The 27442-nt window shown below is 43.7% G+C and overlaps 1 protein-coding gene across 2 annotated transcripts; it reads left to right on the top strand.

Moving 5' to 3' along the window:
- The first annotated feature begins 994 nt into the window (after positions 1–994).
- Positions 995–25913, top strand: LOC8035162 (complex I assembly factor ACAD9, mitochondrial). 2 transcript variants are annotated; one of them, XM_029995699.4, is made up of 19 exons: positions 995–1077; positions 1328–1589; positions 1710–1803; positions 1911–2012; positions 3604–3710; positions 7984–8084; positions 9028–9178; positions 10115–10217; positions 10313–10386; positions 13968–14043; positions 15928–15998; positions 16080–16199; positions 18825–18953; positions 19050–19129; positions 20124–20250; positions 21803–21880; positions 22392–22520; positions 22591–22663; positions 25678–25913. In XM_029995699.4, the coding sequence occupies exons 2-19, from the start codon at positions 1377–1379 to the stop codon at positions 25776–25778; spliced, it is 1929 nt and encodes a 642-aa protein (XP_029851559.2). In that variant the 5' UTR covers positions 995–1077; positions 1328–1376; the 3' UTR covers positions 25779–25913. The 2 variants fall into 2 exon arrangements, with proteins under 2 accessions (XP_029851559.2, XP_029851560.2); XM_029995700.4 differs by having other exon boundaries at positions 1067–1589.
- Positions 25914–27442: the final 1529 nt, after the last annotated feature.

Raw genomic sequence — 27442 nt, forward strand, 5'->3', positions numbered from 1 at the left:
ATTCCAAGATTAAATCTCACCCCTGCCTCGATTTTAGCCACCAGTCTGATAACCTCCGCTTGGTTATTTCTACCCGTGTAAAGTCTATTTTTCCTTCACTGTCTTTAAAACCCAATGCTTTGATTAGCGCGTGCGTGAACAGCCTACACTCTGGTGAAGGAAAAACATTTTATTTTTTTTCTACGGGAGTCTCCACAGATCCAACAAAAGAAGAATTAGAGACGCCGTGATCACGCACGCCACGCAAGCTGTCTGTCAAGCTCCAGGCTTGTTTCTGGACATTTTAGAGATTGTATCTTTTAAAAGTAACATTAAACTCTGTAATTCTGTAAAAAAAAAAATGTTTTTAAACAAGTTATACACGTTCTTTAAAATAAATTAAGAGTTATCAATTAACATAGAAGCGAACTTCGAAGCGTCTGCTCGAATCACACTTGCTACGTCACTAGTAGAGCGCCCGCGTGGTGGACACTCGCCCCGAGTGATAAGTTTACTGGAAATTTGTCTTTGTATTCCGTGTTGATTCAAGCGATCAGTAGTGAGTGAGCACCGTTTCGTGCGCTTTGAAAAAATATAATCTGCCGGAAATATATTTTCGACTGAAGACGCCCGCCACCTTTCCCCTCGTTGTGTTGGAAACAAATTGTTTCATTGTCATAATTTCGATAATAGAATAAAACCCTTGCGCCACATTAGCTCCTCAACGCTGCCCCTCACGCTCGTTATGAACAAAATTTATACGATGCATGCGCAAAAGCGGCGGCGGAGTATCGAGTGTTGTTATCGGAGTCATCGAGACGATCCAATCGTCTGCTAATACCTAAAAATGAGTCGAGTTCATAGCCTTCGCAATATGGAAGTTACTTCAAAAGCACACACCTCTTTCACGCGACAAAATGAGCATTCAAATATGCCGCCGCCGCCTCTAAATAGCGTGGAGATATGAATAAATGCTCCTGAACCCTGCGAATTGGGCTGCATCGTGCGCCACCTAGCCAATTATGCCAGCTTTCTCGTGTGTCTATTGAGTCACACAGCTGCAGTTTAAAAAAGGTTGAAGGAGTCCAAGGAGTCCAAGTAAGTTCAGCAAAACATTCTCCACTTCGCCTGCCTAAAGTTAATTTCGATTGTTCTTAAACGTCTTGTCTTTTAAACGTCCTATTCTTTGAGCGTCACACGTGACGTTGAAATCAAAACTTCTCCTTCACTTCCTGTTTTCTGCTTCTCGCGTGCAAGGACGCAAGGCATGCTGCGTACTCACGAGGAGTGTGCAGGAAAACATCGCGTACTTCATTCAAAAGGTACTCCGTTCGTACTCTAATTTCAGGCCCCAATTAGGACAGAGGAAACTCCGAGTACTTTCCGACGACAAAGAAATGTCTCATTTGCTGAAACACGCCTTCAAGGGCGGCAGGGGGGCCGCGATATTAGTGCGGCAGCGCGGTCGAATTCTCGTGTTCTGCCGCCACGCTTCGCAAGGTTCTCACATGGACGTCCCCATCACCGAAGAGAGACCTCTCGAGCTGACCACAACGAAGGTCAAGAAAGAACCATTCGTCAAAAATCTGTTCGTCGGCAAGTTCGATAAGGTAAACCGTCTCGCGCTGGTTGAACTGCCGTGTATAATTGATCATCAAAAGCGATGGTGTGTGGTGCCCTTCAGAGATACCTATCTTCGATCCCGTTTGATCGACGTTTTATTTTTCCAGTCTATGCTAGTCTATCCAGAAGTCCTGAACAATGAGCGGCTCAAGGAGCTCGAGTCCATGGCAGACGCGGTGCGGAAGTACTTCGACGAGAACGGTATGCTTCCTCGTTCGCGCGCTCCCGTGTTTGCCTTCCTCGATGGAAAAACGTTTTCTTTTTTTCTTCTTGTAAGTATACGTTTAGCGTTTAATGGTAATTTCCAGTGGACACACCCAAGATCGACCGGGAGAAGCAGATTCCGCCAGAGGTCCTGGAGGGCTTCAAATCCCTGGGATTGTTTGGACTGCAAGTCCCATCAGATTATGGTAACTCTCTACCCTCCTTTACACGCGCAACGAAACCGGAATCAGCTGACAGACGGGAAACTTTCTGTTTGTCAGACGTTCACCTACTTTATTTCGGCTTTTGGAGTTTCATGATGCTTGTGCTCATCGTATAGTTACACACTGCACGCTCTGGACTCAATATCATTACAAAAAAAGCATATTTGTAATCACGTTAACATTTTTTTTTAAAGCCCACAATGACCTTTGAGTGTTTGCAGCTAATTCAGTCATTTTTAGATTTTACGCCATAAAATGGTGCGGAAAATTCGCTACCTGCTCATAGAAAGCTCACACTCTCACCAAACGTGCGTTGAGGTGGTGCATTCTAGGTAATAACTTTTTAAACCTTAGATTCTTTTATTTATTTATTTTTCTTTCATTGTGAGAAATAGGGTTATTAATCTTACCAAGGTCAACGGCGGACGGGTTTGCAGACAACCGTAGTAGCGATGCTAGAGAGCCTAGGTTGTAGAGGGGGTCCATCTCAGACCATACATTGAGGTCTGCATCACAATTTGCAATCTAATGGCAGGCGCCTCCCGTGGAGATTAATTGCAACTGCGCAAGCGCTCTAAGCGATGCTTGTAGTGCATAACGCCATCTCCCGATATGCGGAGCGAGCCGTTGGTGCATCCTGTCGGCTGCTCACTGCGTCTATCGGGAGATGGTGTCACAAGTTGCATTCAGTGCTTACCTGGTCGTCCGCTAACCCGTCTGCCGTTGACCCTGGCAAGTTTGCTGGCCGCATTTTTCACAGAAATAAAGCTATGGCCTTCTTTTTGTGCACATTAGGAGAAAGTGTGAGCTTTGCACGAGGTCGAGAATCCGAGAGAAACGCCCTGCCATTCTCGCCTCATCAGCTACTGTTAGCGCCGAAATGTTTCGGCGGTGCCCTCTTACGGTTCTTCTTTGTGACGTCACAACCAGGTTTTGCCCCACCACGACATCATGAGTTGTGACCCTGGCTACTTATCATCGCCTGCGAACAACTTTGCCGGTGTTTGTAATACCCTAGTTACACGGGCGCCCTTAACCGCAGTAAAGTGTGACTGAGGTCAGGCTTAAATTCAGTTAAGGGTTCCATAGCTGGTGTATAAAATGCATGATGGTAGTTTGGAGTCATCATCACATTCTCAGACCAGCACCATCAAGGGTGACAGTTTGCCATTGTATGTGCCGGCACCAACTTTTCCGACTTTTTTACAAAACTAATTTCCTCTGTCTTAATCCCCCTGCACCACTTTGCTCTTAGTATGTCTGTGCAAGAGAGAAGAGCTACAGTGCCACAGAAAGGCATTGTAGTTCATTCCGGGGACTCTGCGGTGCCATGGTTAAAGTTGCGCTATAAATGTGTGCTAAGAGCGAGCTTCCGTCGTATTCTTTTCCACATCATCGACATTGTCTTTCTCACCAAGCTATAAATAAGTCATAGTGCGTGGTGAATACCGTCTTTTTAACAACCACTTTGAGGTAGTGTGGAGCTTGTAGAATTGGGTGGCCTCTAGCACAGTTGTGTACAAGAAGGATGTTTCCATTTAATTTAATAATATGTTAATTTTTTCCCAACCAGGGGGCCTTGACCTGACGGCCACCGAATATGCGAGAATGTGTGAAGTCACGGGAAGAGATGGTTCTATTGGCGTTACCTTGGCAGCACACAACTCTATTGGCCTGAAGGTAGGTTAGACAGTCTACTCTGCTTTATCTTTTTCCTTCAGCAGATTTCCATTATTTTCCAAATAAATCACATATAAATATGCACACAGTACTTATTCGTATTACAGGGGTGGAACGGCTGCGCCATTTGCACCATTTTGCGCCAGACGCATTTATCTGCGCCATCCTGCGCCATTTTGCGGAAACTGCGCCACAGCCAATACATCGCGCCATTGTGCTCCAAATCGCTGAACGTGCGCCCAATTTTGTTTTCATTTTGTCTTGGTTTCGGTTTTTATCGACTCGATTGGCAACAATGAGCGCGTTTAGCTTGGTCGGCCTTGCAATCCTTTGTTCTGTTTATTCTTCCTTTGTATCCCAATTCCCGAGTCGGAAGCGCGCGAACAAACTCGGGGTTCCAATTCCAAGTGCTACACCACCTGCGACTGGATTGTTGTTCTTCAACCATAAGCGGCTAAGCAAGTTGGCCGAGAAGAGGTAGAGCCGTTAAGCGTCAGATTACCTGAGGCTCTGCGGCCCGGGTTCCGGACGTCAGCCAGTTGAAAACACATTAGCAAACGATTCCTTTTAGTACTTCTTCGTTAGAAGTTGGAACCGCATTCATGCAAGATAAATCGTGATTTGATAGAACTGAAACGCAGTCCGATCCGAAACCTTGCCGGCCAGCAGCTCTCACGCGAGCGATAGATCTTGCTTGACAAACCTTGCTCCTGCTTCTCGCTAAGAACACGATAACTCCGTTAATCGTAGTCTGCTGCTTCAATATTGAGTTATACAATAGTATAAACTCGGAATTTGTTGCCCTGTTCCTCCGCGCAACTGCACGTCCGTTTCTCACGCACGTCACGTGGTTCGCACATATAATTACCATCTCGAACAGGTGTGAGTTGTGCCATAAGCAGTGCTGGTTTGCATTTTGAGCAGCTGAAAGCCACTCAGAAAATATCAAGGACACTATCTGCAGAAACATATGGTACTTGCTTTTTGGTTCTCATTAAGGCTCACAAAGTTTCAAGTTTTCGCATCTGTTACACTGTTATCCCACCTACATAGGTCCCTAACCACCATCTGTGTTGTTCTTTTGTGCTGCTAAGCACAACTGAAATTGCTCCCGTGCTTGTCTAAAACACAAGCTGAAGTGCAATCAAAACTGATCTGAGCTGCTCCTAGCCTGCTCCAGAACATCGTTTTAGCTGCTCTTAACCTGCTCCAAAACAGCTGTTTCAGCTGCTCCCGTGGCTGCTCCCAAGTACATTTCATGAGTTCCACCCCTGTATTATGACCTTTGCACCTTTAAAGGGATACTTCAACAATATTTGAAATATTCCCGTCGTGTTTAAAAATAGGTTGAATATGATCCACAATATCCGTAAATGACAATCGCACGTTTGTATTTTTAGCCTGGTGGCTGTATTTTTCGTTATAGACCGACACGCGGGCTTGACGTCACGGAGCTGCGGTGGCGCTGTGATCGCGCCGGAGCCGGGGGGTGTGGGCAAAAGCACGCACGTTGGGCATGTGCGTCATAGCATTTCAGCATGCCGCGAAGCTGTGTTGCCGTTAATTGCGCCAAAATGTACAAGAAAGGCAGCGGAGTGAGTTTCCACAAGTTCCCGGCAGACTCTGAAAGGCATAGAAGGTGGATAATAACCGTGGATCGAAAAGTATGGTCGCCTCGCGCGAACGACCGTTTGTGCGGCAAAACCTTTCTTGAAGGCAACGGCGGCTTCCATTTCACTCTCCGTCCCGAGGCTTGCTTATGTGCAGGGGAACCGTTGGCTGATCGAGACCACCCGGATTTTGTTCCCATGGTGTTCGCGCACAAAGCACCGGCCAAGCGCTCGTCGGAGGCTCGTTACGCCCGTGCTACCCAGCAGACGGGAACGGCGACAGAACGGCAGTGTTGTAGGCGTTAGCGAAAAAAAAGTAACGAAATACGTTACTCGTTATTTGCAAATAAAAGGTACGCGTTACTGAGCTACGTTACCTAAAACTAAAAGGAACGCGTTACCGCTACCGATAAAAAGTAAAGCACGTTACTTCTGATTCTGCGTTACTTTTTTTAAAATTATGATTTAACACATTTTACGGTTTTGACGATACAGGTAATATGTCAAGAAACATTATGTTTATGCAGAAACTGAACATAATTACTTTATCTCTTTTTGCGGTTTCACCTAAATAATTACGAGAAAAAACGCACAGAAAATCGTAGCTTGACGCCTAAAACACGTAAAAAATTGAAGTGTAATTTCTTTAAGACTTAGGAAGTAGTAACGAGTAACGCGTTACTTGAAATAGTAACATAAGTACGTTACCCGGTACTGTGTCAAAAACTTAACGAGTGGGTTGCTACGTTACTGAAAAAAGTAACGCGTCACCAACAACGCCGTTACTTGTAACCTGTTACCGCCAAGACTGCAGAACGGACAAAGCGTTACTGCTTGCCACGCCTTGTGGTCATGAGGGCAGGGAAAATATCATACCTTGACTTGAAGACGCTGTGTGTATTTAATCAATTAATGAATACACACACTTCCGCGGACCCACGGGCTGCTGATCCTGCCGGCAGTGCAGAAACCAACTCGAAGTAATCGTAGACCTCGAGAGACGTGTACCTGCACCGTGTCGGCCGTGAACTGGCTTGGCGAAAAAACTAAATAAACGACGACGTGAGCCATCGACGTCGGTGGCAGCAACTTTACGTCGGAAATCCAGCAGGTCTTGTTTATACGGCGTACGGATCCTCGTAGTCAACGCCGTCCACGCACAGTTTGTTTCGATACCGCTGCCGTTCAGGCTCGGGCAACGAGCTCGAATAGTCGGGCATAGCATACGGCATACGTTGTGAGGAAATACGACGCACAAATAAAGATACAAGCGTCCCTACAACGTCGACAACGAGCGCACGCCATAGAGCGCAATGGCGAAAACACGGAGAGCCGGGCTGCTTTTGCCCACATAGCTACCGCGCATGCGCGGCCTTCCGGCCGTGTTGGTAAACAGAGCCGCTCCGCGTGTCGGTCTATAAACGGCCCACTCTGGCAAGCGCTCGGAGAAGGCCCAGCGGAGACCACGTGACATCCAACGCAATCGTGACGTAGGTCGTCTCAAGACGAGCAAAGCTACGGCGAGGCTGACGTCTAGAAGATGGCCTAGTCGTTCCAGCCATGGAAGCGGCTGCTTTTGTACGAATTTTGCGTGACGGGTTAATCTTCTCTAATCTTGTAGGGGGACAATAGCGACTTCCGCGACACACAAAAGGCATTCTCAGGAAGAGGGGAGTTCCTCCTGCCCCTCTTCTCTCGTCGTGGCCGGAGGCGAGACAACCTCCGTCACTAGCTGTCAAAGTTCCTAGACAGGCATTACAAGTGAGGCGTTAGCGACATCCACCAGGTGCTCTTTGCTAATCGTTTAATTCGTTTTAAAATTCCTTTTCGTGACTTTTTTAACAAGATATTGGTATGTTCGATGTGATACTGCTCCTTTGAACACATATAGACCAAAAAATGAGCGCCGAAATTTTGTTGTAGTATCCCTTTAACATAAAAATATGACATATCATTGTTCACATTTTTTTTTCTTTTGTTGCTTCCTTTTGTTTATTGCGGGTATGTTCAGCATCATCGTCTTATTTCCAATATATCGGCAGTTCTGATGAAATCATGAGCCTTTTTTATGATTCACTAATGTGTAACAAACTCAAAAGTTTCAAGGGGGCATTGCTTGCTACAAGTTAAGTATAGATATGCAGATGACACAGGTACATATTTTTTTTTTTTTATCACTGCTGCATCTATTTGAATTTGACCAAACTTGGTGGCAACTTACTTTCTCCAGTGAATGAAACTGCCCTTCAAAAACGTTAGAAGCCAACAGTTTTATAAAAAACTAGAATATGAAGTGCCACATGGTAAAATATGTCAAAAACTTAATTTTATGTGTTGATAAACATTTTGTTTTTTACGATCTGCTGACTTCGCTCAAATTACTTATAATTTTTTACATTGCAGGGGCTATTATGCAGCATCTTTACAAGGAGATGCCTTATTCTTACGTTTTATGCTTATGGCTTTACAAAATTGCAAACTTGTAACCCAGAGAAATTTTTGCTAAAAACAAAGCAAATTAGACGTTTGTGTTTGACAGCATGAGGTCAGTCTGCCTTAGACACTTGGGCTGCAGAAAATAGTTTTTATATAGCAGCAGGTTTTGGACTGCAAGCTTCACAATCCCAGCCACCTTTTCACTTTGCTACCCTTGCGTTTTCTAGGGCATTCTCCTGTGTGGCAATGAGGAGCAGAAAGCAAAGTACCTGCCAAAGCTGGCCACAGGAGAGCACATTGCTGCCTTTTGCCTCACTGAGCCTTCAAGGTACGACCTGTTGAAATTTCATACTACTGCTCTTTCGCGTCCATTATAACACTGATTCCTTTTGCATCTTCATATCAGTCAGAAGCTACATGTAACCGTTAGCATTCCATTGAGCAATATGCTTGCCATGACTCAAATCAGTTTAAAAGAATGCAATAGACAAATGTTTGTCGTAGAAATGGACATGCAATTCGCGATGCTGGTAAACAGCTAAGTCCCAAAAATTGATAATTTAATATTTTATAGCCGGGGAAACTGGCTAAAGCCATGTATAAAACTTATAAATGCACATTACAGATTTAAAAAAAAAAAAAAAAAAAGTTATGAAAACTACATTAGTGCGGCTAGGCAGGTGAGTTATATGACCAGGGGGACACACACAATATAGGGGAATAATCGTCATGATAGGTCAGTTAATTAACTACACTTCGTTAATTAGCTTTTTTTAATTATTGAAGGTAAAAATATGGTTCCAATCTGAACTGAGCATCATGGAAAAGCATTAAATAAATAAATTTTAGAAAGATTTGTGGCGCTTGGGAAGCACAATGGTTACCGCTCTTGAAGCAGGCGCAAGGCTAGCAGTGCAAAAAGCGGCCCATAGTTTTCTGAGCTTCGCTGACTTATTGTTTTTCGATGACACTCGGCAAGCTTCTGATTGGAACCATGTCTTTCTCTTCAATAATTGAAAAGCTTTTTTTAACAAATTTTACCTGATTAACCGACTTAATTGCGACAATTAACCCCCTATATTGTGTCACCCTGGTCGTATAACTCACCTGCACAGACAGCATTAGTGTAGCTTTCACGGCTCTTTTTAAACAATTATGTAAAACCTAAAAAAAGAAAAAAAAAACTAAAAAAAGACACCCTGTATTTTTTGACTGTTGAGTTGACATGATGATGTTGGTTTAAAACCTTTTCTGTTGTTTTTTTTTTTCAGTGGTAGTGATGCTGCATCAATCCAGATGACTGCAACACTAAGTAGCGACAAGAAGTTCTATCATTTGAATGGCAGCAAAATCTACATCAGCAACGGTGGCATCGCCGACGTAATGACTGTTTTTGCAAAAGTCAAGGTGGATATGCCGGATGTACGTCGTTCTGAATTCACTCATTTTTTTTCGCAAGATTCACTCTTGCATGAAATTATCGTACCTTGCAGACATATGTTTCGTTGAGTGTAAATACACGTCCAATCATCAGATACTTGCCCCGAGTATCGATTACGTTTACAGATGTGCTTACGGAAGTCGCTGCTGTACCTCCTGGTGCATAAAAATTTTCTAACGCCATCTTTTTTTGCAGGCTTTCAGTTTGGTGGCCGTAAGTACCACATCAGATTAGATGGGGCGAATCACACGCAACATGTTCATATGAATCATGTTAAAAAGTACTATAACTCTGATTATTCTCACAAATTTTATTATTATATCAGGTATTTTTTTAGGCTTGGTGGATTGTTTCTTAAAAAATTCAATGTTACACTAATGTGGTCTTTGCAGGCGAGTTATATGGTCAGGGGTACATAAAACGGGGCTAGTCGTCACAATAAGCCGAATAATTAACTAACATTTGCTAATTCTTTTAATTAGTGAAAATAAACATATGGTTTCAATGAAAAACTTGCTGAGCATCATGAAAAACCACTAAATTAGTAATTACAAACAGATTTGGTGCACACAGGGAGCATGTGCGCCGAATATTTTTCAACGATGTTCAGCAAGTTCTTGATTGAAAACATAGTTTTTTTTTATTTTCACTAATTAAGAAAATTAATGAACCGACTACTTACTTATTCGACTCATCTAGACGATTCTTCTCCTTTATTATGTCCCCCTGGCCGTACAACTCGCCTGAACAGACTGGAATTGTGTAGCTTTCGCAGCTTTTTATTTTAACCAAATCTGTAAAGATAAGAAAAAAAAGCAAAAAAAACACCACCCCGTATATTTGATGATATTAACAGCTTCTAAACGAACAGTGTTCAACAGTGGCCCATAACTTAGTTTTTTCTTCTACTCCGGCAGCGCACAAAGGAAGGTGTTGTGACGGCGTTCATCGTTGAGAGGGGCTTCGGCGGTGTCACTTCCGGACCTCCGGAGGACAAGTTGGGAATCCGTGGGTCTAACAGTTGAGTGTCGACGTTTTCTTTGGCCGCGGTTGAAAACACCGTGTCGCGTGGCGAGCAAGTCCAGTAAAACGAGCGTCACATTTTATCGTTACAGCGACATCCGTGTTCTTCGACGACACCCCGGTTCCGGTCGAGAATGTGCTTCTCAAAGTCGGCGACGGTTTCAAGGTACGTCAGAAATAGCTCGGCTCACTCTCCTAAGTGAAACGCTACGACCAGGATTTTAGCGGGAGCTGGGGTTACGTAACTGGACGGGGCTTGGAATGCGTGTCCGCCCGACGTCCAAAAAAGTGGTTCCCCGATTTCTGCCCTGTGACATCGTAAAAGTGTCATGTTGGCACCGACCGTTGTCCTGCCGGTGGCACAGCGAGGTAGAGGGCGTGGTAAATGCCTGTTCTATGTAATCACACCAATTGGAGACACTCTCCAGGCACCATTCTAATAGTGTGTTAACAGTTTGGTAATCGAGCAGGCTAACATGACGTAAACACACCTACAATCGAATTGCTTTGACCCCAGACCAGGTTATACTTCTGTAACGTAAGAAGAGAATTAAGGGGAGGTACTCCCTTGGAAGGTCTACTTTTTAAGTACTAGTGCTATTTCAATGAAATTGGCAGGGTATACTAGGCATGCAAACTTGGGAGGCTACACCAACTTTCAGCTGAAAAGGTCAATTTCGTGCCAAGTTACAGCCTTATATGTCAAAAATACTATGCAGCTAGTAGTGCCTAGGGGAAGAAACTATAGTTGCAAAACAGTACCAAAGTGTCACAATTTGTTTCCTTGGATATAAGGACGAGTGACTAGACTAATCGGTAGTGGGTTTCAAATAATTTTAAGCGCCATATTTAGCGTTAAAGTAAACTTCGAGAAAGGGGTTAATTTCATTCATATTTTTACTGTTACAAAAGTTGACATTTTCTCGCTAAAGAAATAGCAATCTTGAAAAAGTAAACACATAGTCGAGTTCTCCAGTAAATTTCACTCCAGAAAAACCGCACAGCAGTTACGAAGGTACTTCAGTCATCGAATGATAGTTTTTGAGCAATGAAGAAATGGTCAAAACATGAAGCTGAGGAAAACGCGTTTGAAAATCTATATTGTGTTCCACTTTCGATGGCACTTGCCACTTGACCTAAAATGCTCCAGGAGTGTACGGCAGTCTCTCCTCTGCATTGTCCTTCTGTGCTTTGGCCACAGCTTCCATCTTTTGTCTTTTGCGCGATGCCTCGGTGCCTTCACTTGGGCCTTTGCAATCTTCGTCCGAGTGACCTTCACGGCCTGTGATGTCTGGTGGCTCCCTGGCTCAATGCCCATATCCAAAGAACTTTCTCAAAGCCTCGAGGATCCAGGTTGAAGACTGCGAGAGTACAGTACTTAGAGAAGCGACCTTTGGGCACCTCTTCCAAAGCAAGGCGTTGAAAGATCATTCCCGTTCTGGGTTTTCATCTGGGAACATCTTTCAAGAAAATCATTCCGTGACAGGCGGTTGTACAAGGGCACTAGCTCCTTCGCTATCTCCTTGGAAAAGCTGGCTTATGTGGCCGAGATGCTGGTGATTCTCTCGCTTCCTTGAGAGCTTTGCTTCGGTTCAAGTGGCACCAGGACTCCATCCCAGTGGAACAAGCGAAATGAATTGGCTCCTTGTCGGGGGGTGGTATGAATGCAGGCAATGCGTTGATGCAGGAGACTGGCATATACACTCCACGTTGCATGGAGTATTGGGTCACGTGGCAGGTTTAAGCGAATCGGAGTTCCTTATTCACCAGTGTGGCCAACAAGAGAGCGTGCGGTGCTGTTTTTTATGCGGTTTCACGTTTGGTGCGCACAACGTCTCGCAAGGAGCTCTATACCAAAAGAAGAAGGGCTAAGCACTTTTTCTAATGAATGCGGAGCGAGCGCACTTTGAGAATGGTAAATTGGTGTGACCGCGTGCAGTTTTATGAAGCGCTCTCGGCCGCCGGCACATCAGAAATAATTTATTTCGGACTAAATACTGGATCTACAGGAATAAAACTTTTTGACATCATTCTTCGGGAGTTATACAAGCTGATAAGACTATTTTTCATAAACATGATTTTTTTAAAAATTATGATTTTAAGGCCGTGCCTCCCCTTAACTGATTATCGCATCCCTACGTCATTCTCGAGTGGCATAACATGTCTGCAAGTGGTAATTTGCCAAGCATTGAGAGAGGGAGATTTCGTTTTAGTTCTTTATCTAACTTATTTTAAATCTCCTGGTTAGGGCATTGTATGAGGGAGGATGCAAAATTTGATGACCCAAAATACAACATACAATAATGCACTTAAAGGGCCCATGAAACGATTTTTGGGTTGGGATAAATCATTTTAGATTGGGATTTTACTAATAGAACATCGTTCAGTGGGCCAAAAGCAAAAAGGTAGAAAGTCAAAAGCCTGACATTCAGTGCGAAAATTTGAAAACACAGCGGACTATTTCGTTCCTCCTCCCCTTCATAACCGCTCTGCCTTATCACTGAGATACATCCGCCGTCCCAAAAGCGTGTCATCGGGTCCAAACTGACGTCACACAAAACCGGACCTCATTTAGTCCCTTCACCCCTAAGCTGACATTGTGGTGGAAGCTACGCGCTTGCCGGACCAATCAGCCACCTCCGTTTCATCACCTGACTTCATTCTCTGCAGCCACATTTGCCACGCTTACGTGGCAAAAATGTGGCTAGCCCAAGGAGCACGTAGCTTCCACAGCACTCTCAGCTTAGGGGTGAACGGGCTAGGGAAAGAAACTCTTGTCTGAGTTTTGAGCGACGGGCTAATCTTCTAGGGGGACAATGGTTGTGTCCGGCTAGTCAAGCGAGATTCCGAGCAAGAGGGGACTCCCCCCTTTCCGACTTCTTGAACTGTTTGGTGGAATGCGCGATTTATGAGTTGAGGAGGAAAGCGAAACAGGAAAAAGTTGGAAAAGCGTTTCATGACCCCTTTAAAGGGGCGATGCAACGATTTCTGTATTTTGCGCAAATACCGCTTAAAACGGATCCCTGACAATAATGACCTGTGGAATACCTGTTCGTTTTTCACCACACGCAATCGAAGTCGCAGGAAAAAATTACGAAAAACGAGCAGGGTTCACCCCCTCAACTCGCAGCCAGAACAAGCGGCCACCTGATCTGGAGCCGATTATATGGCGCCAATGTTGATCATAGCCTCGCGCTGGGGTTGGCAAGGCACAGGAAATGCGCCGAGTTCTAGACATTGTTATGGTTCGGTTGTTGTTGTCATTGCAGCGATTGGACACGGGACACTACCCGAATGCTTCTCGAGCTATTGGTTATCACGAGCCAAAATCGAGTGTCTATGCCATGCTCGGGTCCAATCTATGAGCAGCATTCAAATATCGTCACTGAGCGGTACTGCTACTGCCGAGCTACGTCATCAGGTTTTGCGAAGGAGAGATTGAATGAAAACACTCGGTTTTGCCCTCGAAATTACAGCGCAACAAAGAAGTTTTTTGGTCAGTGGCATTGTGTGCGAGTATCCTTGAGTCCCACTACTGCCAGTAAGCTCGTGTAAAGTGAAAAACATTCCAATCGAATATCGTTGCACCGCCCCTTTAATACACAAAAAAGAAAATCCATATCAACTAGAAAAAAGAAAACAATATCAATGTCGATGATCATGGTATTGTTATCTACTTTATTTTATCCCAAGCAATGGAGACTAAAACATTTCTGGTGTTTTTTTTTTTTGTTTTTTTCTCTATAGATTGCAATGAATGTTCTTAACAATGGACGGTTTGGAATGGGTGCAGCCATAGCGGGTGGCCTGAGAGACTTGATCTGTAAGTCTGCTTCACTTCATTTGAGAGCATGGTATTTACCTTACGAAACGAGCAAGGAGCCTATTACAGTAGGCTCGTTAATTCAAACTCTAAGAAGCCTGTCTTTTCTTTGAATGATTGCAAGTTTGAATTATCAGAAATTCAACTGTATATGATCCAAGGTAAAGTTATTTTTTATATGTGTGGCTACAGCTACAAAGCATGTATGCCACACATGAAACATCAGTGAAATGTATGTGATAAGATTATTCATCCCTCAAAAATGTTGTTATTGTGGGCTGTTTAGACACCACACTGCACCTCACAACAAATTTAAGTTTGTTCATCCAACAAAAAAGTTGTCTATTGTCGACTGTCAGCCCCGTTGAGCGCGCTTCTTATCGAGCACCGGTGAACCACGGGTAAGCAACACCCACGGAAACGAGCTCAGTGGTTGTTGCTTTTCTGTAGTGCACCGGTGCACGGAAAGAAGCGCGCTCAACGGGGTCGCAAAAACAAAAGGTATGTATTACGCGAAAATGCCATTTGAATTAAGCGGCATTGAAGTACATTGAGTACATAAGTACATTGAAAACATAGCAGAATGATCAAAATTTTGAAATTTGTTTGAATTAACCAGAAGTATGAAATATCCGAGTTTGAATCATTGCGAGCCTACTGTATACTGTAGATTTCGTTGGAAGTCAGGTCGGATCCGCTCAGACGCATTAAGAACGTCATGCACAGTCGCAGCTGAAGGTATTTTATACATGTTAGCAATTTCCTTTGGGAACTTGGGTGTGTTTGTGTTTCAATTTCTATTTGACGGTAGGTCATTTCGCCAAGCCTCTAATATATCAACAAATTAATCAACCATTGGCTTTTATTAAAGCCAATGCATATAGACTTTAATGACTGCTTGAAAAATCAATGAAGAGGCCATCTTTCTGCTTACTTAAAGGGGTTGTGCAAAAAAATAGATATGCCCACATTTAATTTTATAAAATTGATGAGACCTCAAAGCTCCTAAATCCTAAATATTGTGGCGAAATATTGCGTCGCCTTTTTATCAACCTTGTTTGAAAGTCGTGTTTCTTGGGGTGTCTGAAACTACCATGCGACACTGTTGGCCAGCTTAAGCAACAAAACGTCACAAAAATACTTGTGTAAGGTTGAGGATCTACTGTATTTTATTTTGTGTTTCAAGACTAAAAAGGAAATTATGAAAATAGTGAGGAATTTACTGGTGTTCTAAAACTAATTTGGCGGTACTATATCACACGATTGCTGGTAACTTTTGTTTTCAAACACATCTGAGATTTCAGTCGTCTGGCAACCCTAGCGACGTCAGCTGCTGTCGTCCGCTGGTCACATTCTCTGTGCGCGGAAGTTTTAGGTTGCGGTGTGTGCTTGCGTCGTTGGCATGTGTTGTGTTCGCCCAGCACTTCCTACGCCGACCATGTGCGTTCTGAGACAGTGCAGCACAAGGTACGATAGAGCGAAAGACATTCAGTTTCATGAGTTGCCAGACGATCCACAGCGAAGAGCGGCCTGGTATCGATCCATCGACCGCTATGGCCTGGACGACATCGGCAAGAGCCAGGGTTGCATGTGAAACCGAACTTGTTGTTTTACGCTAATAAATGAATCCAGACACAACAAATGCAAGTGGGTTACATCAAAGAAAACCGGTAATCCAAATAAGCACATAGCGCTGAATTTTCAAAAAACGTTTCACAACCCCCATGGGATATTTGGTGAAAGGGCAGGTTAAGACAGTATTTAAAAGTTGGTGACATGGTTACATGAAGAAAAGAACCCTATTTTGCAATTTTTCATATGTTGCCACTCTAAACGTTCGCAAAGAGACGAACAGTCGCTCTGACCTATACAATCTGTGTCTAGCTCTCACGGCAGACTATGCTGTAAACAGGGTCCAGTTCGAGAAGCCGCTCTCGGAGTTCCACATGATCAAGGTGAGGATCCCTCTTCTACGAGTGGTTTGTTGAGGTCTCGTCTCAGAAGACGTGTGCAGAGTGAGGTTGTTTGCGTTCCAGGACAAAGTGAGCAAGATGACAGCCCAGTTGTATGCCATCGAGAGCATGGTCTACGTTTCCTCCGCCATCTTGGACGTCGTTGAGGAACCAGACTGTGCCCTTGAGTGTGCCATTGTAAAGGTATGCTGGCTTGGGACAGTTATGAAGTTACATGCAGGTTACAGGCTTTAATTGAGCTAATTGGTGCATACTCATGAAAGGTTAGCTTGAACTTACAGAAATGAATGGAGTAAGGACAGAACAGGGCAAAACAGCTGGCTAACAGCTTTGCTTTAGTAAAGGAGTTGTCCATCAGATTTCATGCGGCAAGTGTTACGTTGGCCGAACAGGCCGATGCATCAGTGACAGAATTGGGGAACATGCAGCAGAGTGCAGCGTCAGGCCCTCTGCCGGCTTATTGAAGGACATGCGAATGCGGTGCAGTATTCAGCAACATTACGGTTCTTGCAACGAACAAGAATCCTATGCACGTGAGATGCTCGAGGCACTAAAAATGAAAGAATGTGTGGATGACTGTGTTAGGCACCTCGTCCATCACGATTCACGGCAAAGAAAAACGGTGTTTGCGGTGTACCACAGCCAGATAACCTGTGGGATGAAATTCGGCGGGTAACATTAAACTTGATAATTTCATTGTGTAAATCCTTTTTGTAACTAATAGTCATTTTGTGTATATGTGGGAGACGATTACACGTACAAAGAAGTGTGTACTAAAGCAAAGTTCTGAGCTGTTTTGTCCTTTTTTCGTTTGTTTCTTTAAGTATTTGTATGCAGGGTTCCTTTTTTGGGGGGTTTATGTTTTTTCGAATTTGAAAGTGTTTTTTGGGGGGGTTTATTTTTTTCCCCCTCAGATGTGGTGTCAATTTTCAATCTCGGACAAAGGAAAATTGTCCTTTATCGCGGTTTACGTTGAAGAAAATAGAACACGTGCGTGGGATTTCTCTACCTCCAGGGAACAGATTCATTCATTCATTCATTGCTTTATTTTCAAATTGTTCTTTCAAATATACAAAAGTTGTTTGGACCCATAGCCTTTATGGCTTGTCCGGGGTCCAATGGTAAAAATACACTTCAAAAAGCGGCAACACAACGGACAAATACAATACACGAAACATAGAAGGATCACATTCTACAAAATAATTAACTCGACTGCTTTTTGTAATTAGCAAAAAATGTTTTGAAGAAAGGCAAAAAGTTATTTTTTAGCTTAATATCTATGGGTATTTCATCCCATATTAAAGCACCATTAAATTCGATCAGCTTTTGTCCTTATGTATTGTGACATGGCGGTAAATTAAACGAGTGATTCACTGCAGCTCTTGTTTGTCTAGTTGGAGATCTAAATAGGCTTGAAGGAAATGGTTCATCAATTTCTGTGATTTTATTAACTATTTTCAGTATTTTAATTTTGTAAACAGAACTTATTGGCAACACGCCTAGTAATTGAAGAAGAGGTCTACTAGGGTCAGTTGTTTTTGAGAATGTGAGAAATCGTTATGCCCGTTTCTGTAAATGAGTGATTGGATCTAAGTTCATACTATAAGTATTACCCCATGGCTATACAATAGGTCAGATGACTGTGCACTAATGCGAAATAAAGTTTGCGGAGAATAACCAAATCAAAACATTCGCGCTCCTTTAGTAAAGTATGACACCCGTATGCCCATTTTGAGCAAACGTGTATAACTTAGTTTTTCCAGTGCATGTCAGAATCAAACAGAACACCCAGATATTTATAACACGGAACTCACTGTAACTCCATATTATCTAAACATATAACCAACTCATAGTAATTTAAAACCTTTTTCTTAGAGGGGAATACTGTATACTTAGATTTTTGTTAAATTAAGTGTGAGCTGATTACTCGTGAACCATATCAAAACTCTAGCCAGCTCTTCATTTATCTTATACTGTAGCTCATCTATCGTGTCTCCCACAAGAAATAATGCCGTGTCGTCAGCGTGCATTAATACCTCTGAATATTTTAAAAACGATGGAAAGTCATTTATATAAAGAGAAAAAAAGAATGGCCCCAAGCTCTGAGTTCTATGGTACACCAATTGACACCGTTTGAGGTGTAAATATAAAATCTTTTATTACTATGCACTGTCTCCAATCGGAAAGATAGCTTGTTAACAGCTGTAACATATATCCTAGAAAGCCATAATTATAAAGTTTATTAATCAAAATATTGTGATTAAATGTGTCAAATGCTTTTTTTTATATCTAAGTATACAACAACGGCAAACTTATTGTCGTAAAACAAAAATGGCTGAAGACATCATTCTATTAGATCTGATCCCGTGCCGATTGGGGCAAAAATAGAGTTCTTTAGTAAGAAGTCCTTTATACGTTTGCAGAGTTTTTTTTTTTTTTTAATTGTGTTGATTATATTTAAAACTGAGACTAGACGATGCAGAGGAGTCTTCATCTTTATAGATAAGTATTTTTTTAGCTACCTTAAATTTGTTAGGGTATGTTCCGACTTCTATCGAATGATTGAACAGATGTAGAAGATGAATACTTGCTATATCAATATTGTCTTTAATTAATTTAACTGAAATTGTAGAAGTTGAAATTAATTTAACTGAAGATGCCCTCCCTTCTTTGTCCCTGTCAAAGCAAAGTCAATATAGCTAGTTTTGTTGTTTTTGACTGATTCCTTGTGACAACAGAGAGTCGCGTGAAGAATGTTAAAGGAGATTGCAGTGTTCCCAAAATGACACATTTCTTCATGTCCTCAAGGTGTTCAGCTCGGAGGCTGCCCTGAGCGTGGTGAGCGAGTGCCTACAAATCCACGGGGGTTCAGGCTTCATGCGATCATTACCCCTGGAACAGTACTACAGAGACATGCGGATACTCTCAATTTTTGAGGTAAAAGCACATTCTCTCCCCGATACACCTTTGTTTTTTTTCGTGGAATTTTCGCCGTTCTCTCTTGTTTAAACCGTCATCTTGGCTCCTTTTCAGGGTACGAACGAAATCCTGAGGCTTTTCATTGCTCTTATGGGGATTCAGCATACCGGAAAAGCAATTGGAGAAATCATCAAGTATGATAGCTTCAGCCGTTTTCTTCTTTAAAAACTTACTGGAGTTGCCACCGTACCCTTCTTAGTACATTGGGGTAGCATACTGCTTGAGTTCTGGAGAACGTTCTAGAGAGTTCTCCAGAAAAAAAATGTTACTCCTGGCTTAATTGCAACAGAAATTGAGACCCACTCACATCTGCAAACCAATGTGACTAGTGGTACAGCACCGAAATTGCCTCGCTGTAAAAGTTGGCAATTGGAATCACTTTGCAAGTCTTAGGCTTCTGAAAATTTGACTGCCATGTGAGATGGGTGTTTGGCTATACTGAGCGGTCCACTTATATTTTTGTTTACACTTGCCTCTGCTTTGCTCTAGTATATTTCATCAGAGAGTCCTTAGGCAATAAAAAACAAAAGTTCTCCTCAATTTAGGACTTGTCACGCTTGACGACGACAGTACAATGAAAAGCCCCATGAAGCGGTTTCAGATCTGTTTGCCAAGTGATGCTTAGAGCAGGTTTGAAAACATTGTGGAACATCCGCTTTAAGGTTCAGAGGACAGCTATGTACATGCTAAGATCAAGACAAAGGGTGCTTTCATTCTCGGGATTGGACAGCAGATGGAAAATCTCCCGTGTAAATAACCCGCGTCAAACTGCTCTTGATCCTACGGCTGGCAGCAACAACCTAAGGTGGTCTCGTGGCTCCTCTAGTCGGTTCAGCCAAAGTCCCTCGATAAGGTTCCCGTCCCACGTTTCTTGCAAGTACCGACGACCACCATTGCGCGAACGTGCATTACGCGCCACGAGAGAGTGCCTCACTGCCGTCTGCTTCCAAGGGTCGCACAAGGCGCGCTCCTCGTGCGTCGGCACATTTGATGCCATGCTCATTAGACAAACACATCGAGGGGCTTTGGATCCAGAGAGTGCCAACATCAAAGAACCTTTCGCCCTTCTGTACTCCGCGTTGTCGGGTGTCCCACGCCGACCAGTCTTTCCGACTTGGGGGTCCGCAGGAAACTGAGGAACCCCTTGGCCCATCCCTTCCTGGTGTTGCAGAAGGTGTGGGAAAACAGGCGGGACGTCGCGGACAAGCCTATCATGGACCTGGACCTCTACACCAGCTTGCATCCCTCTCTCAAGGTGAGCCGCTCGTCGTCAGAATGCAGCATCTCCGCCACAGTGCCGTCCCGGCCCGGGACTTGGGGAAGAAACCCTCCTCAGACGGCGTCTGCATACTGTCTAACGTATTAGTGGCGTGACCACGGCTCTAGAGGTCGGTTTTACCTCGCGAAATTCCGCGCAACTCCGTTTTCGTAACAAGGTAGAACAGACACCACCCTTTATTGGTGGCTAGTTCGACGGCGGCAGAGTTGGGTTTTGAAATTGCGCTGGATGATAATGACCGCCAGACCGTGCATTTGAGGAAACTTGTGTACTGCCAGACTAAGACGTCAATTTTTCGTGATTGTTTATCGGTGCGTCTAGTGAGTGACGTTGAGGGCGCCTTGTGGACAGACGTACAAGGGCAGTTTTAAGATAAAGGCGTAAAAATTGTTCATTTTCAGGAGCGTAAGTATTGGTATTGAACGTGAACATTTTACAGAGATCTGTCTGGTTTGGGACGAGGCTAATTAGAGACGGGGACGTCCAACCGCAGCCCAATTAGGGACCCAACGTTTCGAGGCCTGCTCGGCCTCTTCTTTAGAGACGATTGTTAAGGAGCAGTGTTGTCATCTAGTGTTTTTTTTCTGTCTTTTATGGTAATGCCTTTCTCTATGGATTGGTGATATTGCAAAGCTTGTTGACATAGTAGAAGCGTATGCACTTGGGCTAGTTGGTGATCCATGTATGTGAGGTTAAAAGCGCTAAAAACAACGGACAAGTAAAAGAAACATACAACACAGAGCACTACTTGCAACTGAAGTTTATTCTTAGGAAACACACATATATATACACCGTGAAATCGCGACATGTACTTCAGAAATGCAACATCACCCCATCATAGCAGACAGACGAACGCTGATGGGGTGATGTCGCATTTCTGAAGTACATGTCGCGATTTCACGGTGTATATATGTGTGTGTTTCCTAAGAATAAACTTCAGTTGCAAGTAGCGCTCTGTGTTGTACGTTTCTTTTACTTGTCCGTTGTTTTTAGCGCTTTTAACCTCGCATACTTGTTGACATAGGCGGGTGGTTAAAGTACCAAGAGACCTATTGATGTTTTCTGCCATAGTTTGTGCCATGATTCCAAGAAAAGTCTATAGGTTAATCGGCGCTTTACCATCCACCTACGTCAACAGGCTTTGGTGATATCAGCAACCCATAAAGAAATGCACCACCATAAAAAATTTTTTTTAAAACTTCTGCTTTTTGACGGTTGTTGCCACAGTCAACCCCAAAGAAGAGGCCTATTTGGCCTTCGAATGTTGGGTCCCTAATTAGGGTATGGTTGGTTGGTCGTCCCTTTTTTTAAAATTAGTTAAGCATAGTTATGACTATATTGTATTTCCTGCAGCAAGAGAGACGAGGTCAGACTGTCGGCTAGTCCGATCTAGGTACAAACAGAACCCAATGGTTGGACATAGTAATAAACTTTTGCAGCACTTGCATTGAGCAGGAGTGAACTCTGATGCATGATTATACCTCACTTGCAGTTTCAGAGTCATTTGCTTTTTGTGGTCTCCTCGCAGACTGAAGCAGACACGCTGGAGTACTGTGTCAAGCGGCTCAAGTTCTGCGTAGAGGTGTGCCTCGAACGCTTCGGAAGGGTTAGTGCCTCTCACTACAAAGCTATATTTCCAAAAACGGATCTGAGGCTGTCCTCATTTGTTTTAGGAAACGAGGCAGTGTCCTTTAAAAATATGCTAAGTGGGATTTCTATTTTGTCCAAGTAGAATAGCAACTAGGTCGAGATGCCACATAAGAATATTAATACTTTCAGTGTCCAGGCAGCTCTCTCATTTTCCGTACGCCTATCGGCGTGCCACCGGAGTTGGAGCTAAAAAATGTAGCGGACATAAAAACAACAGAGATATACAAGAAGCAAAACTATGCAGGCGAGTTGGTTAGGACACATTGTCCATTATTACATTGTCCGTTACATTAATCCTCCCTATATCTGGGTCCCTATACATTATAAAGAGGTATACGCCCGTTTCATGGTTGCGACATTACCATTCCATCTGGCGATTCTGATCGAACCTCTTATACAAAAAAAGGAAGTTTGTGTTGGTCGCCATGCTGCGTCTTAGTATAATGTGGCTTATACATTCTTTGCAGGAAATCGTGGAATACCAAATGGTGTTGTCCAACCTAGCGGACATGGTCATAGACGTCTATGCAATGTCTTGCGTACTTGCAAGAGCGTCGCGTTCCTATTGCATCGGTCTTCGAAATGCGGATCATGAGGTTGGTTTCTCTACCTTTTTCGCTTTGGCTCCGTGACAAACTGACCGGGGCGAAATTTTTCTCGCCACAGCTCGACATTGCGGCTGCCTTCTGCCACGATGCGAAGAAGAGGATAAAGCTGAAGGAGGACGAAATCAATGACGGTGAGGCACAACTAAGGTCCGGCCTCCGAGCGGATCTAATTTCTCCGCACTGCATAAGCGCGTGCATATCTTGGTCTTTTTAATGCAAAAGCATTAACTGTCCCATGAAGCGAGTCGACGTCATCAGTTTGAAGCGCGAAAACGGCACCTAGTTTCCCTGATCCCAAAGATCCCATTGGCTGGTGCGCGGCGACGAGGCTCCCATTGGCTGCTGCGCGCGTCAGTTTCAATGACTGCTGCCAGGTGGCGCCGCGTGTTTGTGCCGCCAGCACGCCGATAAAACTAACCGCCGCAACCTCGTGCCACTACGAGCCCCGTGCCGGTTAAAACGCACACATTGGCGCACGCTCGGAGGCTTCTGCTCGTCTCGCTGCCGACCAACATGCCATTGCCTTCCATCATCCACATTGTCGGCGGTGCTTCTGCTCGTCTCACCGCCGACGAATATGGCACCGCCTCGAGCAGCCACATCGTCGGACATTCATGCTTTCGCATTCACAACTAAAAAAAAGTGCTAGGTGTCTTCCAAATATTTTTCGTTTTCTATGGCCGCCGGTTATGGCCAGCAGTTCTGTAGTTTGCGAAAACAGCTTGTGTTTTCGCGGCCTTGCCCCTTTGTAGATGCATCGATCCAACCGGTTTAGGTCCATCGGGGTCAGTGATTGCCTAACCATGCATGCAGATTTGCTTTGTGGTCCAGGAAATGATTGGCCTCCCATTCTTTGTCACAGCTGCTCATAATTTAATGAGTTACCCGGGACTGCACTGACATCATTCGAGCCCAACTTTGAGGAGATTGTTTCATGAATAGGGACTAGCAGTAAAGAAACATAATGAACTTAATGAGCTTTTCCCGCATCTGTGTTGCGCTTCTTCTCCTGCCTTTTGATACTGACAAGTATCGAAGGGTCAGATGTAATTTTCAAGGGGGGGGGGGGGGGGGGGGGGACACTTTCACATGGTGTCTCCCCCTCGTGAAACACGGGGGAACCGGACCCTCTCGGGATTTACGCCGCTGGTCTTCTTACTGGCACCGATGTCAAAAGGGCAAACCGCGTGCGACAGTCTGGAGGGTTTCTTGTCTAGCCTCTTCTAGGTGCGATGCATGGCGGCACATGCACGTTGTGCGTTTTAGACACCTAAGTGGGGATAACCCACATGGTGATGCGCATTGATAAGAAACCGAAACCCAGAAACGCATCCAAATTGAGTTTTTTTTTTAAAACGCTGTAAAAGCATTAAGACTAGTTCCTTGGTGCCTCATTTTACTGCCCATAGTGACTGGCATTCGTTGTGAATAAACTGGAATTTGTTTGCACAGATATACTATTAACTACTGAGCAAGTGCCTAGCCACGATTTTCAGATAATTAGGTGAAACAGGGGATAAGTGCTTGTTAGGTCCGAAACTGGAAATGCAGAAGGGTGCTCACAGTGGGGGGGGGGAGGTGGTCTGACGGAACAGTGTAGCGGTAACGCTACAGGGGTACGACGGAAACCCTGTAGTACTAGAAAACTCTTGGAGAATAATAACGAAATATTCCAACACAGCTGACCCTAACTTTTTTAAAAGAGTCTATGCCTCTCCCATCTAGCCCGCTTCACGCAAGCTCTTTCACATCAAGCTCCATTGCTTTGCACTGATGCACGGGTGTCAAGCTTAATTTTTTTTTGCACCGGTGTGCTTGGAGAGGCGGCTGACACGGTGGAGCATCTCGGTTAGCTCGGTTTATTCGCAGGTTTCGCTCTTTAGTTTGCGATTATAGGCCGACCCCTTATTTCAGAGGAAAATTGCCAAAAAGAATACTCTATCTATATTCTAATAAATATTGTTGCATTGCAGAGGGCACTTGATGTGTCTTTTCCATATTCTTGAACTTGCTGGGGTGGGCGCTTGATACGTCCTTTACTTATTTTTTAGATGTTTTAAAAGTGGGGGGGTGGGTACCCGCTGGGGCGTGGCCACATGCTTGGTATCTTACTGTTTGGAGACGGACACATAAGGAGTTCTGCTAGATGTTTCTGGAACCATCCTTTTACATTGAGAATCACTTTAGTTCTCGAATTTTTGAAGTTGGTTTTCTCTCAGTGGCTTTTGGCAACATGTGGCTCTATTTCTGCCCCTAATATAGACACATCTAGAATTCTAGAGCTTCTTCTCATGTTTTTCTATACATTTTACTTCAGCTTATGGTGCCATGTAATGGTCTTGCCATATTCTCCAGTAGCAGAAAAGCGTGGTGCAAGATTGCAACACCGATGGAGCTTAGTACTAGTTGCAGTGACTGGAAGCTATTCTCGACAGAGAACGAAAGATTGTGATGGTGCTGAGTTATAGCTTGCTGCAACCAAGAACGGAAATTATTCCACCAAATTCATCACTCTGAGCAGCTGGCTAGTCTACAATTTCACAAGTAACCAAGATTCTACATAGAATAGCAAGACAGCTCGAACCAGTCACAAAGGCGCCAATCATAGCAATAACCTCGGTAATGTTTGTGGCTAATACACAAGGTCGGCTCTCACTTCCCCATTTTTATTTTGGGGAGAAGCCCCGATTAACTACTGTTTGTAATCTTTTTGCTCCGATTTCACCTCTTCACAAAAACAGCAATAGAGATGTTTATTTTGAATCATAATTTCTTTTTATATGCAGATGAACCTTCCCATACAAAACTGGTTGCATTAGGCTCTATTTGCCATGTATCATATCTGCTTACTAGATTATTTTAAGCCTGTGAGGCATTCAGGTTCCAAGTTTTGTTTGTTAGCTATACAATTTGTGCAGGGGCACAGTTAAAAGTGTGAGGCACCCTTTTTACTTCATTATCTAAAAGAACTAGATCTTAGAATAACTGTCCTCTTCTCTTCCTCCATGTTCTGTGCGCTGTTTTATCCTGCTTAGAATAACCATTGCTTTCTACCACAGGTAAACAAAGGCTGTATTCTTGAGGTGCCCAAGAACTTTAACAATTTCTAATTTCAGCAAAAATTCTGGTTCCTTTTTGTTTTCAGAGGTGGTCGGAATGGTGAACATGAGGAAACGAGACGTTGCGAACAGAGTCTTCCAAGAGAAAATGTATGCTGCAGTGCATCCGCTCACCAAGAACTACTGACAAAGTGTTCAGTAGTGGCATTGCGATTGTGTACAGGTAGTTTTAGCACTAGCATAAAAATGTTGATTATTTTATTTCATCGCCGCAAGAAAATGTTCATGACACGAGAAAGAATAAATAATTGTTTGTTACAAACTTTGTCTCCGCAATGGATGAATCTGGCGTATGGCTTGTCTGCTTTCCTGGTTCATCCACTCTACCATGTTGGACGAACCAGGATCACTCATTGCTTAGTCTGCGGCTCTGCCAACAAATGGCAGCACTGAATATGTTTAAATTTTGCTCCCATTTTGTTTGTGGCTAAAAACTTTATTTAAAGGCAACAAATATAATTTTTAAGACAATTAAGCAGATGAGGGTGAGAAATTCCCCAGAACTAAAAACGGTTAGAGGCTGACGACCCGACTTAAGATTCTGCAAGGCAGAATATCCTCCTCACCTTGGGGGAGGAGGAAACAGGCAACGGTGGACAGGGAAGGAGAGGAGAAAGCAAGGGAAAAGTGGAAAGCGCGAACTGGTCGTCGGCCTTTAAGGGGTTAAAGCCAATGAAAGTCACCTTTTTTTTTATAAATCTGTCTCTTGCATTATGCTGTTTTCTTTTGTTCTACTCTTCAGTTTGAATCTCCGACAAACAGACATGTTTTCACACTTGATCCATGCCATACATGTAATATCGTAGTATTTTAGTAGTCCAAAAAATAAAAACCATTAAACCCAACTAGACACTGGGGCAATGCATCAAAATTAAGCATCATGGTGGTTAGCGACTAGTGAAATGTTCACCTCTTAGCTTCCAAATAGTGCTGAAGACTACACCAACCCAGTGAAGTCATTGATCAGGGTCATTTTGGAGCGGCTTTCAGTGTACCAAAAAGTCCATTTTACAGCATCAAAAATACCCTTTGGAGCGCAACCGTGCAATTTGTTCTCATTTATTCTGCTCAAAATTCTCTGCTAATGCTTGTGTTGACTGTAGCAAGATTACTGAAGGTTCTCCTTGCATAGAATTTTGGGCGAGTTGGTGATGCATTAAAAAGAGAAAATGGTGCAAAAGGATGGCAGACCAGAGGAAGACAGTCCTCCCCTGGTTCGTCGCCATTTTGCACCATTTTCTTGTTCCAAACTCTTTGCCATTCTTGTATCGTCAGCGACTATAGTGTCCATTGTGCAGCTTGCAATTTAATTTCTCTGGATACGCAACTGGCTGGTTTGCAACGAGAATACCGTGGATATTGCAACGAGAAGCAACCTCTTTTTGTATACAAAATCTCTCTACCCCCACCAGGCACGTAGCCAGGATTTTGTTTTGGAGGGGAGGGGGGGGGGGGGGTGGGCCCCACTCATGACAAAATGCTGTATGAGGCGGAGGGGAGAGGTGGTTCCAGCAAAATGAGATATCAGGGGGGGTCCTGGGCCCCATGGGCCCCCCCCTGGCTACGTGCTTGGCCTTGGCCACTTTTGAAATGTGCCAATGTAAACATAGTGCATGGGTGAATGGTAATTTTAGATACGGAGTCCAAACATAACCATGCATTCCACCCAAAAATGTTTAGAATACAGTAATTGGTGTACCATATGCTTTAATTCGGAGTTATAATTAAGCTTTCCAGTTAAATTACGGTGTTTGTCATTTAATTAGGCACATTAATGACATTCTGCATGTA

This window comes from Ixodes scapularis, unplaced genomic scaffold (assembly GCF_016920785.2).
Source record: "Ixodes scapularis isolate PalLabHiFi unplaced genomic scaffold, ASM1692078v2 PGA_scaffold2__306_contigs__length_199485367, whole genome shotgun sequence".
In the NCBI taxonomy this organism is placed as follows: domain Eukaryota; kingdom Metazoa; phylum Arthropoda; class Arachnida; order Ixodida; family Ixodidae; genus Ixodes; species Ixodes scapularis.